Below are 19143 nucleotides of genomic sequence, written 5' to 3'. Positions count from 1 at the left end.
AAACATGGCATGTTGGGACTAATAAGAAGCCTAGGAAACTCTACTACAATAAAACCCTAGTTTTTGGAAGTCCCCACCTTAAAAGGACAGACCTACAGTAAGGTGAATCTAGCCCTGTGTTTAACAGAAGAATGACCTTTCAGGTGAAGACTCCAGAACTTCTTCACTACACCATGGTATACAAATTTACATGCAGAAGTAACCTATACACATAAATAAAATAGGTAATTTTAAAAGGCTAAACAGAATCAAATCAGTTTAAATTTTAGAACAAAATGAAAGAATAAAACTACATCTCATACTAAAAAAGAACTTTTTCATGACTTGTTTGGGCACTTCAAACAAAGCTGAAATTGCAGTTCCAAGGGTTAACAGACCTGGAAGAGGCTGTGAGGCTCAGCCAATCCTAACCACCACTGACTTTTAGACCTGGAAACCAAAGCAAAGAAGGTCACTAGCTTATTGTGGTCAAAGTTGATCTAGAATACAACATCTCTGACCTTGTTTCTTTTATCTAGCAAGTTGTGTGTGTGTGTGTGTGTGTGTGTGTGTGTGTGTGTGTGTGTGTGTCAGGGGGAATGCTATTAACACAAAAATACTGAATAACTACAATGCAGAGGTTGAGAATTTAAGAGACTTTAATCCAACAATAAATATTAGTAAGTACAAATCACTGTGGGGAACACAATGAACTGTAAGTAATGGCTCCTGGGCCAGGGAACTTTATGGTCTCGTTAAGAGGCTAAGGCACAGCCACATTAAGAGATAACAAACAAATGGTCACACACTATGGTTTATTATACAAGTTCACTAGGCAAATGAGCACTCCCCACCCCCTCAGCCCAGCAACACTTGGCAGAAGAATTCAGTGAGTTTGAACAGTGCAAGTAAGAGTGGTGGAAAGAAAAGGGTTAAAGCCCCTGCAAAGAATGGTGCATATCATCTAACAGGCAGAAGAGAAACAGCAGAAAGCCCATGCAAAGTCGCCTGGAGCTGGGGGAGCCCTTCTCTAGAGGAGGACGAAGGCAAATGTGGAGGAAAGCCACCCTGCCACCCAGAGGATGAAGAACTCCGAAGGGCAGACCAGCTTGGCCACATTTTACAGATGATACAAAGCCCGTTCTGATGTCTAGAAGAATAATGCCAGATTAAAATGGACTTTAATCTGAGAGATCATTTTGATAAAATTTAGAATACAGATTCTGAAAATTAGTGTTGTGCTTATCCATAATTTCAAACTCCGTGATTTTGTAATTTCAAACTCTCTGTGTGAATGTGGTGGAAGATGCAAGTGGGTAGAATTCTAATGCTTGAACACGTGAAGGCTTCATAAATTAAACCTCTTTGTGTTTTCATCAGGTGTGGAAAAGTGAGAAATTCCTTTCTATCAGTTTAAGAAGTTTTCTTTTTTTCTTAACAATATACTACTTGTAAATCACCCTATTTCTCTGCTGGAAAGGATGGCATTCAAGGTGGAAAGTGCTCTACAGTTTCTTATTTTCTTTATTCTTAAGTCTAATACCTATGGCCTCAATGAAGGAAAGAAATGGTCTTCCTTGGGTTAGCTAATTTCCTGTAGAAAGGGCATCAGACCAACCAACCCCAAATTCTTGTGCCCTCACACTCTTGAGCTTCCTCCTCACTGGCCAAATACGAACAAGCAGCCTCGAGTCAGCTCAAAGGACTCACACTCCATAACCCTACATTCTGCTTAGTACGCTCAGCTTGCCTTGGCTGCTTTTTGTTGTTGTTGTTGTTTTTTATTTGTTTGTTTGTTTTTTGAGACAGGGTTTCTCTGTGCAGCCTTGGCTGTCCTAGAACTCACTCTGTAGAGGAGGCTGGCCTCAAACTCACAGAGATCCACCTGCCTCTTCCTCTATGGGATTACAGGCATAAGCCATTGTACCTGGCCAACCTTGACCATTCTTACAAACCTAATAAAGGCTCCTGACACCGGTTTTCTCTTTACCAGCTGATTTCACCTCTGTGAGACCCTCTGTGACCCTGTGTGACATGCCTCCAACTCTAAAGAAAGAGAAAGCATAATTAAAACCTCTTTCTTCATTATAGTCATTTTTATATCAGGATACCTGATCATATCTGATTAAAACAAATCCTAGGGCCAGGTGGTGGTAGCACACGCCTTTACTGCCAGCATTTGAAAGGTAGAGGCCAGCCAGGTCTACAGAATGAGTTCCAGGACAACCAGGGTTACACAGAGAAACCCTGTCTCAAAACAAACAAACAAACAAACAAACAAAAAACACAAAAACAAACAAGCAAACCCTAGGTATCTCTAAAATAACATCCTGGAGGCTGTATCTAGATGGTTCTCAAGAGAAGACACTATGAACTTGAGGCCCAGTCATCAGGTTCCTCACCAGGTTAAACATCCCTTTTCCCTGTGAGGGTAACTACCTGTGAGTTAAGAACACAGGTTTAAATTCCCTGAGCTACTACTTGATAAATGTGCAACCTGAGAAAGGTCACCTAAACTCCACAGAACCCCCAACCTTTCTTCTATAAAAGCTGAGAAATGAAGGTGGAAAGGTTACTCAGCAGTTAAGAACATACACTGCTCTTGCCGAAGACCTGAGTTCAGTTCCTAGTACCCACATCTGGTAAAAAATTCCAGAAGTTCTGACAGGCTTTGGCCTCTGCAGGTACTACACTCAAATGCATGAACCCATACAGATAATTATACACATATGTACACACACATATATACACATGAATAAAAATAAAACCTTTAAAACCTCAGATGCATTGGGAATGTACATCAAAGCCCTAATGTGACCACAACAACACGGAAAACAAACCTAGAACACAAACTATTCCAGGAGAAAATGATTCAACAGAACGGCCCCTGTAAAACAGATTCTGGTCAATGTAAGAGGGCAATTAAATTTATGTTTTGAAGTCCTATATCTCCATCAGAAACATCCAGCAATGATACACAAATATTTTTTAAAAAGTATAAAACTTTAGTCATAACCACAATAATAAAACCAATTTTAAAACACAAGGATGATAATATGCATTTCCATGAACCAACGGGAATGAAAATCCTACGTGACACAAAGTAGAGGTAGCCAGGTCATCTCCAAATTCGTGTACCCCCAATGGAGGTAAAGACGAGCAGATTTCATCTCTGTACCCTACATAACCTGTAAGTCCTGAGCTGCCAACCTTAGTTGCCCGTCACTTACTTCCACTGAACCACGTACGGTCTGGAAGCCTGCACTCTGTAAAATACTGCTTCCACGTCCAAAGCTGCCCCGCCACGTTGCCCCTCACCATGGCAAGGCGTGGCCCTCCTACACATCCTTCCTCCAGGCCTCCGTAACTCTCTTCGTTGTCCACCTTCCTTTAATCCATGTCTTATTTATAGAATGTCCTTGCACAGGATCACTTCTATAATTTAGCATCTTAATAACTCTACCTCTTCTAAAGGAAGCCTCTCTCAGTTATTTACACATTGACAAGTATTCACCTCAGAACCCTCATAAACCACTTCTAATGTAGAAAGCAGCAATGAAGTTGCTTAGTGCCCAGAAAGAAGCATAAAAATCACAACGTAACTTGTAAAGCTAGAGCGGAACATGCAGCATAAACAAAAGAGACACAAGTTCATCATTCACTCATATTTACTATGCAAAGTGAAAGTTTTATGAAGCATTGAATAATATATATTTGTTCTTTTACATAGGCAACTCATTCCCTGTAAATAGTAATGTTTCATCAATAACTCCCTCCCTTGTGCTGAGTTTCTGAACAGGAAGGAAGGCATCAAACTTCCTGTGTGGGCAGGTGAGGATGCAGGCCTCTGAAGGCTTCCCACCTTTGGGACAACTAGTTCTAAGAGGAACAACAACAAATATAACTCTTAAGGTATTGTACAGCTTTGAGGACTCAGAGAAACTAAAAGAGACAGAAAAAAATTAGTAGAGGAAACAGAAGAAAGGGAAAGGAAAGGGGATAGAAGAATGATCTATGGTCTTCAAGCACAAAAGAACACAAAAGCCAAAGTTAATTCCCATGCCAGCATTATTAGAATGGACAGGTGACTAGTCCATGAGGAAGTTTTGGATATTCATTCTGAGATCCCATTCGTAATCCTCAAAGGAAGACAAAGTAATTCTAAATGAAACCATTCCCAAATTCCTATCAAAAGCTGAAACAAATCCATCTAAAAAAAAACAAAGCTTAACAAAAACTTCATCTGTGTGATTCATATTGATCTCACAACATATATAAGAAGAGAAGACCCTGTGATAGAAAAAGATAATTAACATTTAATTTACTAAAGACTTCAGATATTAGAATTACCAGATATAAAACACAAAACACCCAGCATGAAGGAGGGAAGTGGGCCCAGAGCTCTAACCAGGAAATTATTTGCAATTGATAGCTGCAAAAAGAAGGAAAATAAGTTTTCTTCAGCCAACCACATTCCAGCACAGGCCTCCCCTCAGGAGTAGCTGAGCAACACAAAACAGAATCCATGGTTAATGGGATTTTGTTATTGTTGTTTGGTGTGTGTGTGTGTGTGTGTGTGTGTGTGTGTGTGTGTGTGTAGCATACGCAGACACCAACCACGACATACATGCAGAGGTCAGAGGGCAACCTCAGGGGTCAGTCCTCACCTTCTACCTGGATTAAGACAGTGGTGCTCCTGTTTGCTGCTACATATACAAGGTGAGCCGGCCTGAGAGCTTCTGGTAAATCTCCCACCTCACCCTCCAAGAGTATCCTGGGATTTTAGACACTTGCTCTACAGTATCTGGCTTTTCAAGTGGGATCTGGGGAATCCAAACTCAGATTGTCAGGCTTGTGGATATTATTCACTGATAATATCCAGCCAGGTAATACCTTCCCCTACCCCCAACCCCCACACCTCAAGACAGGATTTCTCTATGTAGCTCTAGCTATCCTGGAACTTAGACCAGACTGGCCTTGAACTCACACAGATCCACCTGCCTCTGCCTCCTGAGTGCTGGGATTAAAGGCATATATCATTATGACAAATTTAGTTAATAGTCTTTTTAAAAGGAAAATAAGATGCTGGGGAGTGAATGTATCCAGAGGTGAGAAAAAGAGTGTCAAGAAGGAATATCTACATAGCAGCTTCTAGTCTTCAAAATGGGACAAGAGGATGTCAGGATCATAGGCTTATCATGCTTTGTAATGAAAAATATGTTACAGTCTTTAGTAAATTCATCCCTTGTTACAGAAATATATGAAATTAGTGAAACAAATGATAGTTATCAGATTTAAGCAATGGGCTTAATTAGTGTTGCTGATAAAAATGACTTTTTTGCATAGGTTCCATTCATTAGATGGTAAGCACAGGAAATACAATAAGCATGACAAAATAATGCCATGAATCAATTCCTGCTGCTGAAGAAGAACAGCCCACAAACCAGAAACAGAGCAATCACAGTAATTGGGCACCAGCCAAAGCCAAGTCCTGGGCTGGAAATGTCCTTTGTCATATTTAACTCCACTTCAACAGCCCCTCACAATTCACCCACGAAGAGTTTCCCTTTCCTAGCCTCCCCTCTAGGCAGGTTTGCACATCTGGCATTTCCTTACAGTCACACATTCTTCTTCTTTAGGTTGCGAGAGAGCTTAATTACTAAAGTCCTTTCCACCCAAGCATGCATGGTAGTGCCTGTTTATAATCCCAGTGCTGAGAAGGCAGAGTCAGGAGGATTCCTGGAGCTTTCTAGTCAGCCAGCACAGCCCAACCAGAGAACTCCAGGTCCCAGTGAGAGACTCTGACTCAAAAATAAACAAAAAACCAAGAGTGATTACTGAAGAACAACACATCCAAGGTTTATTTCTGGCCTTCACAGAGAAGACCATACATACACACACACATACAATTTATCTTCTTACAGTAAACTATGCACACATCACTTCAAACTATGAATGAACTAACATTCAGACTTTACAATCCAGGGGTCGGTTATGTGGTTCAGTCTATAAAGGTGCTTATATTTGCTCAGCAGAACCACTTGGTAAAAGGATAAAAAAAAACCTCCCAAAAGTTGCCCTCTGACCTCCACATATGCACCGTGAAAGTGCACATGTGCACACATACCAAGTAAACAAGTGAATGTTCCTAATTTATAATGTTATTAATTTATAAGCCAGGCACAGTGGTGTACACCTTTAACCTCAGCACTTAGGAGGAAGAGGTGGGAGGGTCTCTGTGAGTTCGAGGCCAGCCTGGTCGACATAGAGAGTTCCACGACAGCCAGGGCTACATAGAAAGACCCTGGCTCAAAAGAACGGAAAAAAAAACCAAAAACTTGTAATTCAGCTGCGGGTCTAGTTCTTCTGGTTCTCACAATGTAGCACTTGCCTAAATATATTTGAGCGAGAGTTTAACACACCAAAAACACTGCCAAAAGCTGGATGTGGTAGTACATCTCTTCAAGCAAGACTAGCCTAGTCTAGAGTTCTAGGGCTACATGGAGAGACCCTGTCTCAAAACAAGCAAACAACACAAAACGAAACAGTGCCAAGAGGCTGGCAAAATGGTTCAGCAGGTAAAGACTGCTCTCAAGCCTGACAACCTGAGTTCAGTCCCTAGGACTCACATAGTAAAAAAAGAATTGACTGTCACAGACTGTCATCCCACCTTCACATGCTTGTGGGGAATGTCTGTGGCACAGCTATGCACATGTACATAAATAAAATTTAATTTAATTAAAAAATCACAGCCAAAGACAGCTCCAAGTTTAAAGAATGCCTATATACACAGACATAGATTTTGATATACAAAAATCATAATTGCACCACCAGTCAAAAACAACTTATTAAGAAGCTGGAGAGTCTCTGTTGTTAAGAGCTACACTGGCTGCTCTTTCAGAGAAGCCAGGAACAATCCTACCACACACGTGGCAGCTGACAACCATCCATAACTCCTAGGGGATCCGACACACTCCCCTAGCCTCCAAGGGTACTGTACATATATACGGCACAAACACACATTCTGGCACACACCCACATCTACACACATAAAAATAATTTTTAAGATATTACATATATATGTGAGAAAACAGTCTGTCAGATTCACGTCAGTAAGACAAGTCACCTGCAGTCTGAGGATAGGGAACATTTATGTAAGATTCACATAGATGTTCATATGGAAAGAAAAGAGCAAAAACTATTACTATTTAAAATTTGTTACTCTTCCACCTAGTACCTTTACATCTAGGTGTTCATACAGGGGAAACTTCTACACATTTTTTAAAAATAAAAATCATATCAACATTCTTAACAGTATCTTTTGTAAGATTTGGGTAGAAGGCAGGAAAAGAAGGGAGGGTACATCCATGCACAGCCATTTCTACTTACCTTCAAATAAAATTAAGGATCAAATAAAGTATCTCATTTTCAACAAGGATTTCAAAAGCTATGATAATAACAATAACCCAACAATAAGAATAACAACAACCACCAAAACTTACTTCAAAAAGAAAGAGGATGGAGTCCAGCTCCTCCCTTTGTGACTTATTATTCCCTGAAAATTAAGAAAAAGAAATTAGTCATCACGCTAGCACTTAAGCTTTAGAATATCACACATGCTGCTGAAAAGCATCTTAAATGCTGACAGCATGCCTGGGGAACGACTAGGGGGCGGTGGGAGAGCGCTACAGGAATGCATGAGATGGCTCATCCAGGCCACTCAACCACAGCCACCCCCACTCTCATACACCAGCTCTTTTAAAGCAACTTCCATGCCTTCTAAACTGGTTTCTTAATGAGGTACTTACTGGCTCAAATTGCAGCAAAATGCACAGGAAAAACAGCTATAATATTAGCAGGCAAAGAACATGAACATCTACAGAAAAGAACCTGTCTTCTCCATTGTACAATCTCACACTGTGCTTTTTCTTTTTTGAGACAGAGTATCATTGTAGCCAAGACTGGCCTCCAACCTGATATATAGCTGAGGATGACCTTGAAGTTCTGATTCTCCTGCCTCTACCTCCCAAGTACTGGGATTACAAAAGTCATGCCACCATACTCAGTTTTATGTGGTGCTGGAACTAAACCCAGGGTTTCTAGCATGCTAGGCAAGCATTCTACCAACAGAGCTACACCCACAGCCCCACAATACCCTTTTGATAATATTAACTAATAATAATATAAACCGTATACCTGCCTCCATTAGTAATTATCATTTATTGTCTACAGTATGTCCCAGACATTGTGCTTAGCATGCATCTAACATAAGAATCAGCAGCTAAGCCGGGCAGTGGTGGCACACACCTTTAATCCCAGCACTCAGGAAGTAGAGGCAGGTGGACCTCTGTGAGTTCCAGGTCAGCCTGTTCTAGAGTTCCAGGACAGCCAAAGCTACAGAGAGTAACCCTGTCTCAGGAAAAAAAGAAAAGAAAAAAACAAAAGAAAGGATGGAAGGGAGAAAGAAAAAAGAAAGAGAAAGAAAGAAAAGGTAGAAAGATGAAAGAAAGAAAGAAACAAACAAACAAACAGACAATAAACATTGTAGGGTTTTCAGATCTCCCTTGCAACTATCAGACACTGTTGCCACAGGCTGTGTATAAATGAATGGATAGGACTGTATCCAGTGAAGCCAGTGGGACATGGTGGTCCAAAACTGTAATACTGGTAGTGGAAGGCTGAGAATCACCAGGAGTTCAAGGCCAGCCTAGGGTCCATAGCAAGAACCTCTCTCAATGACAAGAACAGTAACAAAGGTCAAGAAAGCTATCAGTTTCAGGTTCCTGACCTGACTGAATGCTTATAGCTCTAAGAAGTAGCTATCATTCATTCATTCATTTAAGACTTTTTCAGGAATTCTGTTGGGCCCTGAGTTATTAAAGGTATGAACCAAACAAGCAAAAATCTCTGTCCTGGGGAAAATAATATTTTGACAAGATGAGGCAAAATATAAAAATAAGTTAGAATATCCATGAGCAAAAGCAAAGGAAGAATACTAAAACTAAAATTTTGATTAGGGAAGTCAGAAAATACTTTACTGGGAACTGACAATTAGACAACTTTTACAAATGAAATGGCCTTTACAACAAGTAGAGAAGCAAGCCATTCGGAAATCTGAGGGAGTCACCCACAGGCAGGGAGAGTTGACCAGACAAAGTTCTTGTGGCTGAGCATGCTTCACAGGTCAGGACGGACCCAGAGGCTAGTGCAAAGCCTGGGGAGACTGGAACTGACAGGCTTAGAGTGTAGGAGTAGCAAAGGAAGGCAGACGAGGTGAGTAAAGACACCATAGTGACTAAGAATACAACGCCATTGCAGGGCTAGAGTCCTGGTGACCGTGTAAGCCATAGCCCCAGGTACTCTTCTGAAACCAAACTTGGGGGTAGAAGAAAACACAAGAATGGAAGCAAGGAGACCCTCTCTTGACTGGCCTCTCAGCCAGTCTAGCTGAGGCTACTAGAAGCTTTGGTGCTAGCAGCACAGGCGGGGAGACAGACCAATGATATTTTGTGAAGAAGAGAAAGTCAGCATCTCCAAACTTTTCTGAGTAACTAGAAACCTGATGTTACCATAAAATGATTTCATTACTCCTAGTAAACATTTTTTATTTCCTTTTTGGAATACATTTTTTTTTCACTCCTATTCAATACAAATTGCACAAAGAGCAAGAACTTCCCAAAATCTTACTCTGTTACTGTTGGTTCATCACTGAATCTTTGTGAGAGCTTCCAAATAGGGACACAGTCCTCTCTCCCATAAAGATGTTTCTGTCTCTATCCCTTGAATTGGAACTGCCTCATGACACCCTTTGACCAATGTGCCTCTAGCCAATGTGAGGTGCTTTGCTGATTGTGAGGCCCTGAGGTCATCCTGTGAAGGAATCCAGTCCGGCCTCCATGATGAGTCTCCACACGGAGAACTAAGATATTTCGGTCAACTGTGCGACATGTGAGTGAAGCCATTCAACACAACTGACCAAAGGGTGCAAGCTAGGCTGAGGCAGAACTTCCCAGCAGACCTAGGGAACCGTAAGATGAATGGTGGCCGTCTCAAGGCATTTGGGAGTGAGATATATATGTATCTGTCACACACCAACTGATACAGCCTTGAAATGCCACAAGTTTCTAAAAGGATGGATGTAAGAAAGGAATAATGAGGAAGGAAAGAGAGAAAAATGGGGAGTGACTTAAAATAATTTTGGATAGGTAGCTTTTTTTAGATCTGATGTCTAAATTTTTTTACTGCTTTTTTTGTTTTTTATTTGTGTGTGTGTGTGTGTGTATGTGTGTGTGTAGATGAGATCTCACTAAATAACCTTGTCAGACCTCAATATGCAAACTAGGCTGGCTTTGAACTCACAGAGATCCTCCTGCTTCTGCCTCCTAAGTGCAGGAATCAAGGCTTAAGCTGCCAAACTCAGTTCACTGATACTTTGACATTACCGGCTTCCCCTCCACATGCCTATAAAACCAAGTGGAGCAAAACCAACAAAGTAAATACAGATGATTTCATTTTTGTAACATTTATCCTTTGAGCCAAAATAAACTTTCTTAAGTTCAAGATTTATTTCAATCTACAAATCTGAGGTGGAAACTGAGAAACACCTTTAAAACAAAACAAAACAAAACAGAAAAACATGCTGGCATCCAGGGCACAAGCTATTGCATAGTCTGATTGTATACTAGAGCCCCAAGCTCTTGCTAGACTCTGAACCAGCTGCTGGATACCAGAGCCCAGATCCTTTCTCCTCCACGCATAGGTCACACTTCCGTTTAATCACAGCAATTGGGGCATTTTAGAAAGCCTTTTGTTTTTCTTTCTTATCCCAAAAAAGGCTGTCTACATTCATCCTCTATCTTTTCTCACACAAAAAGCCACTCTGCACTTGCCTGTGTCCCACTGTTTACCCCTTCTCCACCTATCTGTTCCACCCCCTTCCTATACTATCTGTTACAAATCCACTTGGCTGCCCCTCTCCTCCTCCGGCTGTAGGTACACCCCTCAACAACTCTCCCATGACCAGCTTAAGACACTATCTACACATCACAGCTCCATGGGTGCCTTCCCAGCTCTACACCCCACTGCTCTGTGTCCACCTGTCAAGCTTCTGACAGTTCCTCTCCAAGAAATGTCCTCAGGTTAGATGTGAGCTCTCATTTCCTAATCCCACAGCATCTCCTCTTTCTGCACCATCAGGCTTTCTGATCATGCATGCCTTTAAACCTCCCCTGGGCTGCTATGACAATACACTTTCCTAACTCCCTTCCGCTAACATATCTCTCTCCTTTTTATTTGATGACTCCCTTCTCCTTGATATACTCTCTCCCTTGGAAGTAGCAAGCTTCTACCCACTTCTCCCACTCCCGGCTCACCTACATTTCTGCTGCCCAGCCAACACTTACTCCTGAGTGTCCCACAAGTACTTCTAATACAGGCTGTTCATCCTCTGAACTTCCAAATACTATTCTCCTCGAAGGTTACTGCAGCTATAAAGATACCTCGTAAGTCAATCTGGGACCCTGAAAAGTTCTTTGACTTCCCTCTCTCCTCTGTATTCAGCCACGCAGGACCCCTTCTCTTCCCTTAACCACCACCTTGCTGGGAGTCCTCTCCAGTCTCCCACAGCTCACACGGGGATGACAGCATCAGCCCCCACAACTCACCTCTGTACCCATGCACTCAGCACTTAACAGGACACTTGTCTCACAGGTAAATGTTTTTAAGTGCTCTAAGAAAAAAAAAAAAAAAAAAAAAAAAAAAAAACAAAGTCCCAACTCCTTGGCCTGCAAGTCAAGGCTCCTGGCAAGCGTAATCAGATTTCCTTACATCTCATTCACATACATTATGTTGCAAGAAAAAGAAACATGTTCCCCACACAGGCCCTCAAGGGCACAGACTCTGACCTCTACCTGCAATGCTGTTCTCCACTCCAAATCATACTTTCAACCCCATCCACCCACCCACAACCTTCAGGCTGAGTTCATCACCTGTGACCAATAGAGTGATCAATCATGCCTGCATAATGTAGCACCCTGTAAACCCAAAAGGATGCAGCTAAGGGAGCTCCCCACTTGTAAAGAAAAATGAATCATGTACATGCACAGTGGTATTCCCCAACTCCATGGCAAGAAAGTTCCTGTGTTCAGGGCCTTCCAGACCTCACACGCAGCTCTTTGTCTGTCTGTTCATAGGCACCCTTTTAAATCTGTACTATTCATGTGTAATGCACTAAACAAACAAAAAATTTATAATAAATATAAATAAGTAAGGGTGTTTCCCTACATTCTGCCAGCAATTCTCACAACTTAACAGACCCTGAGAAGAGAGTGGTAGGCTCCGGAATGCAGCCCAGAACCTGCAACTGGCATTAAAGGGGATAGGTAGCCTTGTAGCACTCAGCCCTTAGCCTGCAGGATCTGAAACTGTCTCCCAGCAGCCTGGCAAGACTGAACAAAGTTAATGGGCACCAGATGATGTTTGCTGGAGATGCTAGCAGCAGAATTTTGCATTGAGTTGGTGTGAGATACTGGGAAAAGCACTTTCATTTGTTTTTTCTAGTTTCCCAAACAGATGACATGAAATGGAAAGGCAAAGAGAGTGGTGGCAGCCTGCCCTTACTGGCCAGGTGCTGTGTGCCTAGCTCTGTGCTGAAACCTGCTAATCTGCTTCCTGCTGGCAGGAGGAAACCAGCACAGACAGGCCAAGTAATGATGAGGAAGCCACAGCAAGAAGAATGAGCAGAGTCTGGCTTCACAGCTACACAATTCCCTTACCAAATTCCCACAGCTGGCTTGTCTTCCAAAGAATATTTTACATACGGGCATAAGTATGTGAACATACAAACAAAACTCATCTGTGATACAGAAAATCTCTAAGGACAGGAGGTACAGGCAAGGAGGCACTTGCTTTTCATTTCACATCCCCTTTGACGGAATTTGCTTTTGCTGTTGGTGCTATTTTGTTGTTTTTGGCTTCTGTAGCAGGGTCTCACTTTGTAGGCCAGGCTGGTCTTGAATTCATAATTTTCCTGCCTCTGCCTCCAGAGTTCTGGATTATAGCTTGTGCAAACAAACACAGCTTAAAACTAGATTTAAAAAAAAAAAAAAAAAACTGTCCATGCATTATTTTTCTTCCTTGCTCTTTAAATAAATTATCCCTTTGGAATTCATGCCTTCTGTGGCTTCTTTCTATTTTCCCTTTAGCATCTGCTGTTCAGTTAACACCTGTGTAAGGGAACACTCAAGGGAAACAGCCCGCCAGAGTGATGTCTTAAACCCTGGGAAGAAAGAAAGCTTAAAAATGCGGGACGTGCAGCTCACAACAACATAACTTCTGAAATTTCCTGTGCGCTCAAAAAAAGAGTCGTAGAAATGCTTACCTTTTAACTTCAAACTATTTTCCAGTGTTATAAAATTTTCATAGAAGATGAAATATATCTGAGAGTAGTTCGTCTCAAAAAACTGCTTCAGATCGTTTGCATCCACATTATCTGAAAAAGAAGTTTGCATTTACAACATTATTAGAATTCATAAACATTTTCAAAAATGAAAGAAAATAAAGCTAGTCTTACCACTTACGAGACAAAACAAAGCAGTATTCTCATTTGTTTACTCACCTAAGAGAGTTCTGGGCTGCACTGGGACACCACCCCACACACAAATGTGCAGGAACCCGTAAGGCCCACCCAAGGCCAGACTGATGGGGGAACAACACTCACACACCAGCTAAACTGCTGGAGGAAGTGGATGGGTCCAAGAGCTTTCTTTGGGGAAAAAAAGACATGGAGATCCTTGGAAAAGCAGCTTGGACAGAGGCCTCTAGCTCTGTGGACTTGTGAAAAGCGACTGGTGGAGGTCTTACAGAGACATCAACCTCTCCTTCTCCGCTGCCACAGTCTTCTAGGCACGGGAACAGAAAGCAGTCCATGTGACCTAGCAGGCAATCCCAACACATCCCTGCAGCCGCATGTCTCCTTCTGGTGCCTAGGTGCCCTGCCTTCACTCCCCATCAACACTGTGCATCGTGGGTTCCTATTGTGCCACAGAGCTTTGCTGTGATCAGGAACTACATGCCAGAGAGACGGATACACAGTTACCATTTCCACTGGGGTTCTTTCTTCCCAGAGGCCTGATTAGCCCAGGCAAAAAACTTCACACTGGGGAGCAGAGCAGCTGTCCACTTTCAACAAACCTCTGTCCCTTTCTCGAAGCTAGCAATGTTGTTTGCAACATTTACAAGATCGTGACTACTGGAGTTAACGCTTTAGAATTAATTATACATCTAAGGGAAATTAGAACTGCGTCAAAATTCTAAAGACTACTCAAGAAAAGAAACGGATGTTGTGAAACCGTAACAGAATAGGTCCCCTGTGTTTGCAGTCCTAACTAATACTGTAAATCCATATGGCAAACTCACTGCAATACCCAAGTCCAGACAGCTCACAGTAACACAAAGCATGAATCTACAGAACTGACTTCCTTTGGTTACCATATAAACTCCTTTTGTGCAAAAATCTTTGTAAGTTCTTTAGCATAACGCATATAAAATCTTTATTTTTTAATATATATTTATTTATTATTTATACAATATTCTGCCTGCATGTGTGCTTGAGAACCAGAAGAGGGCACCAGCTCTCACTGTAGATGGTTATGAGTCAGCATGTGGTTGCTGGGAATTGAACTCAAAACCTTTGGAAGAACAGCCAGTGTTCTTAACCTCTGAGCCATCTCTCCAGCCCCCTAAAATGTTTATTAAACTCACATGATCTGTCAATTTCATATTATTTTTATAGCCCAAAATAGAACACCATCAAATGGAAGAGATTCCTAGTAGCTGCAAATTTTACCTGGGTGAAAACAGGCAACAGTGAAACCAGTATTATCAGCCCACATATACACTACCATTCTTTTGTCCGTGTACTTACTTACTTGTTTGTTTATTGACTTATTTATTACCCAGGCTGGCCTGCAAATCCCTATAGAGTGGAGAATGACACTGAATTTCTGGTCCTCCTGCTTCCACCCCTCCAGGGTCATCTGGCTTTATGTGGTACTAGCAACTGAATTCAGTCTCACACATGCTAAGCAACCATTCTACCAACCAAACTACATCCTTCTCCCTGACTACTATCATTCTTAGGAGCAACACAGTCTTTCCAGGAAACCTTAATAGCCTTATAATCAGCCTGCTGCAACATGACATTTGTGTACTGATGGCCCCAAGATTTCCTGCTTGTAGGTATACAAGTGGTACTCGAGATTTTTGTAGTGTTTCTTTTATTCAATTGATTTAAGAAGATATTAACAAGACACTGCTCTAGATTCAAGAGCATAGTGATGTACGAGTAGGACTGTAGACTCTTTGAGGGTAGGGGCTGTTTCTAACAGAGAAGACCTAATTCTGTCAGGGGTCCATCATGACCTGAGGAATGAAGCAGTATGACATGTCCTGGTCCAGAGGAGAAACTGGGTCGACATCACACAGGGGAGGTATAGACAGCCTGGCAGGAAGGACTGTGTATGTTTTAACTACAGTTCAAACTTAATGGCAAACCTACTACTCAATGTCCTTTCTGCAGAGGACTAAGCACAGCAACCCAGTCAACTAAAACTAAAACACAGTCAACCAAAACACACCATTCCACTGTGAGTCTGTCTGCATCTCCACTGAACAATTATTGCTAATAACCACCTCCACTGCACAATATTGTCCCCCTCAGGCCCTACACTTTACCCACTGTGACATCTTTACAGTCCTCAAAGTTCCCAAACATATTTTCCAATTAGATCCCATCAGGAACACTGGCTCAACTTCCAGGTCACCCTACAGCTGGTTTGGCCTCATCCTTCAGAAATGAGATCACTCATTTATACCTCAGAGAAATCCACAAATGTTCCAAGAGTCACTCTGTACTTTTCATCCCATCTCCTGCCTTCTTCCTTGAAAGAGCTGTGGACTTAGGAAGCCTCGGGGAAACCAATAGCCCCTTAGTAGGGAGGTGGGTACAAACACACCAGTACAACTGAGAAAGTTTACTGGATGATCAGCAACTCTTGCCAGTTGCCCCTGGTCACTCCAAGACATTAAAAATACCAGCAACCAGAATAAAGACAGGCCTCAAGAACTTTGAGGGACTTCCATACAGAACACAATACTTCCCTGAAGCCAAAAGCCAAGGTAAGCAGCCACCTCCTTCCTCAGCCACCCAGTCTTGTTGGTAAGAGTTTAAAGCTCTCACTAGCAGGACAAGTAGATACCTTCAAGGTCATCCAACACAAAGTAAGCCAGGCATAACACTAGCAACACAGTTTATCCACACCAACTCAGGAGTCCTCATCAAAGATAGCACTAAAATGGCCCAAAATCCAACCTATTCAGTTATATCTGTATCATCTGTGACATTAGAACAGAAACTACATGGGGGCAGGAATTCCATCTGCATTGTTCACCGCTGCCCCTTCTACCCCAGGAAATTACCTGAGATTCAAGGTACCCATTTGTTAAGTGACTGAAAAAGTCTGAATATCAAATTTTTTACACATCTAGTACAAGATCTACAGAATAAAGAATAAAGATAGATCTTAGAAGAGGCACTGGAGTTTAGCACACTGGAAAAAAATGGAATAAAACAAACTATTTTTAGCAAGACAAACTTTAAGAAGCACACAGACGCTAGACACAGTGGCACACACCTGTTATCTCAGTATTTCAGGAAGTAGAGGCAGGCAGATCTCTGTGAGTTCAAGGCCAGCCTGGTCTACAAAGCGAATCCAGGATAGCCAAGGCTACAAAGAGAAAGAAAAAAAAAGAAAAGACAAAAAGAAAAAAAAAGAAAAGAAAAAAAAAACATAGAGGTATAAAGGAAGGGCTTGCTTAGGGCTGGAGGGACCACTATAAAAAAAAAAAAAAGAAAAAAGAAAAAAGAAAAAAGTTAAAGAAAGAAAAGAAAAAAAAAAACCATAGAGGTACAAAGGAAGGGCTTGCTTAGGCCTTGAGGGACCACTATAACCACACACTTTCTTTTTATTGTTGGGTCTTTGGTTTGGGTTTTTTTTGTTTGTTTGGTTTGGTTTGTTTTGGTTTGGGTTTGGGTTTTTTGTTGTTTTGGTTTGGTTTTTTCCCCAAGACAGGGTTTCCCTGTGTAGCCTTGGCTCTCCTGGATTCACTTTGTAGACCAGGCTGGCCTCAAACTCACAGAGATTAACAACCTGCATCTGCCTCCCTGTGGGCTGTGATTACAGGCATGTGACACCGCACCTGGCTAACCACACACTTTCTTTAGACAGGCGTCTTCAATTAATTCATTCACTTATTGTGCCCTACCAACGCCAAGGAACACTCTACCAAGTACTTAGAAATTAAGAGCCGAGAGCATCAAGACGTACAGTGAGCATAAACAACAGACAGAGTACAAGGCTAAAGCCCAGGCTGGGCATGAAAGCAAGGAATAAATAACACAACAAAGGCAGCTTTGGGATATTAATAATGCATATATTTAATGGTTTGCTTTATGCTTTACAAGATATTTCGTGAGTTATTATCATCTACCGTCCCTACAACCCTGTGAAGCAGATGGAGCAGTGTGTGGGGTAAGGAGCACACTTAAATGACCATTTCCTTCGACCTGTCTAAATAACAAACAAGTTAGAAAGGTAGGGCCTGGTAGAATTCCTGCATGAGCATCTGACTTCAAATCAGAACTGGAAGGTAGGTCAGGAATTTAGAAGAAATAAATGAGCCCTGGAGATGTACAGAAAAGCCACAAGAAAAAGAACAGGAGGTGCTCAAAGAAAGAAGGCAGAGCAGAGTGAGCAACAGTCAGCAAGAGTGGGGGCAGCATGACTGTCCTTAGCCTCAGGGTCTGCTGAGAAAAGGGAGGAGGAAGGAGTGAAAGGACTGAGCTAGGAGGGAGACCTTTCTGCTCCTCCATGTCTGACAGGGACACTAGCATGCTTTCCAACATATTACCATCATACGACTCAGGCAGATACTTCCAAAAAGCCACAAGGAGGCAAATGTCACACAGCCCAGCACAGCTTGAGGTCATTCCTAAATTTCTGAAGTAACCCTTAATTACTCATTCTCCTTCCCCACCAGCAGCCAGTAAACTGCATTACTTTCCCATTATCTCTCAAAGATCATCTATATAGCTCTCCAAACTGTCCTTTGTGTTCCTTTGCTACTAAACCTTATACTCAAAACTCTTTCTCCACTTCTAGCTGGAAGTCAACAGCAAAGGCTAAGGACAAAACCTCTGGAGCAGACAGTGTGCTCAAGCGCAGAAGTTACAGGGTCTAAAGCGGTAAACACTGTTCCTCAATTTCATCTGAAAAATGGGGCTAACAATGGTCGGTAATACTGCAGGGCTACAGTGATGAGAAAATAAGCATATGCCGAGTGCTTGTAGAACATTAGTTGGCATCATATAAATGCCAACTAGTTGTTTTTTTATAATCACTGAGCTCCTGGCAAAGCTCTCTCACCAAGAAGAAATAACACAACCTCGCCTATGTATGAAGCCAATCAAATTCAATGACTCAGAAATTCATATACTTAATGAGACCATCCCATATTAAATAGTACTTAATTCCAAGACGACAGTCAATACTGTCAACAAGCATACCCCTGAAACAGGCCAGTTCTCCCTCCAGCTCCTTCTACACATAATCCTTTTTAATGGCACTTCTATCACTGCTTAGTTAGAAGGGTCATGTCATAGCTTCCGGAGAACCTGCTTGAGCAGATCCCTATAGTACCAAATGAAGGAAAGCCTTTAGCCCACTCAGGAGTCCCTGCTGGACTCAAGAGCAGAGGAGGAAGCTCAAGCCCAGCTCTCTATGAGAAAGAGACCTTCAGCCTCCTTTACCCACACCCCAAAACTAAACGCCACCTAGTCTGGACACATATCTCTCTATCCAATTCCCTAGAGAATTACTGAAGGCCAGACAATCAAAACCATAGACTTGCAAACAGTGAAAAAAGACAAGTGAAGAATTCAAGGTGACTTAACAAAACACACAATCATTTAAAACACTGGTAAGAACAAGGAAACTAGAGGCCGGGGAGGTGACTCAGTGAGCAATCCTAAGGACCAAGTTCAGATCCCTGGCACCTTACGTTATGCAAAAGCCAAATGCAGCGAACACCTGTAACTGCACTTTCAGG

General features: G+C 42.0%; 1 protein-coding gene across 4 annotated transcripts in view; it reads right to left on the bottom strand.

Moving 5' to 3' along the window:
• Ralgapa2 (Ral GTPase activating protein catalytic subunit alpha 2) overlaps window positions 1-19143 on the bottom strand; it is a 259063-nt gene that overhangs the window by 214240 nt on the left and 25680 nt on the right. For all 4 annotated transcript variants that reach the window (XM_055602595.1, XM_055602598.1, XM_055602597.1 and 1 more), the window contains exons 2-3: window positions 13358-13468; window positions 7482-7534 (exon numbers count right to left, since the gene is read on the bottom strand). In XM_055602595.1, coding sequence (XP_055458570.1) covers window positions 7482-7534; window positions 13358-13468 — 164 coding nt within the window. The remainder of the gene's footprint in view (window positions 1-7481; window positions 7535-13357; window positions 13469-19143) is intronic.

The sequence above is a fragment of the Psammomys obesus genome, unplaced genomic scaffold (assembly GCF_907164565.1).
Source record: "Psammomys obesus unplaced genomic scaffold, mPsaObe1.curated_primary_1811, whole genome shotgun sequence".
Taxonomy (NCBI): domain Eukaryota; kingdom Metazoa; phylum Chordata; class Mammalia; order Rodentia; family Muridae; genus Psammomys; species Psammomys obesus.
This window is presented reverse-complemented; position numbering and strand designations above follow the sequence as displayed.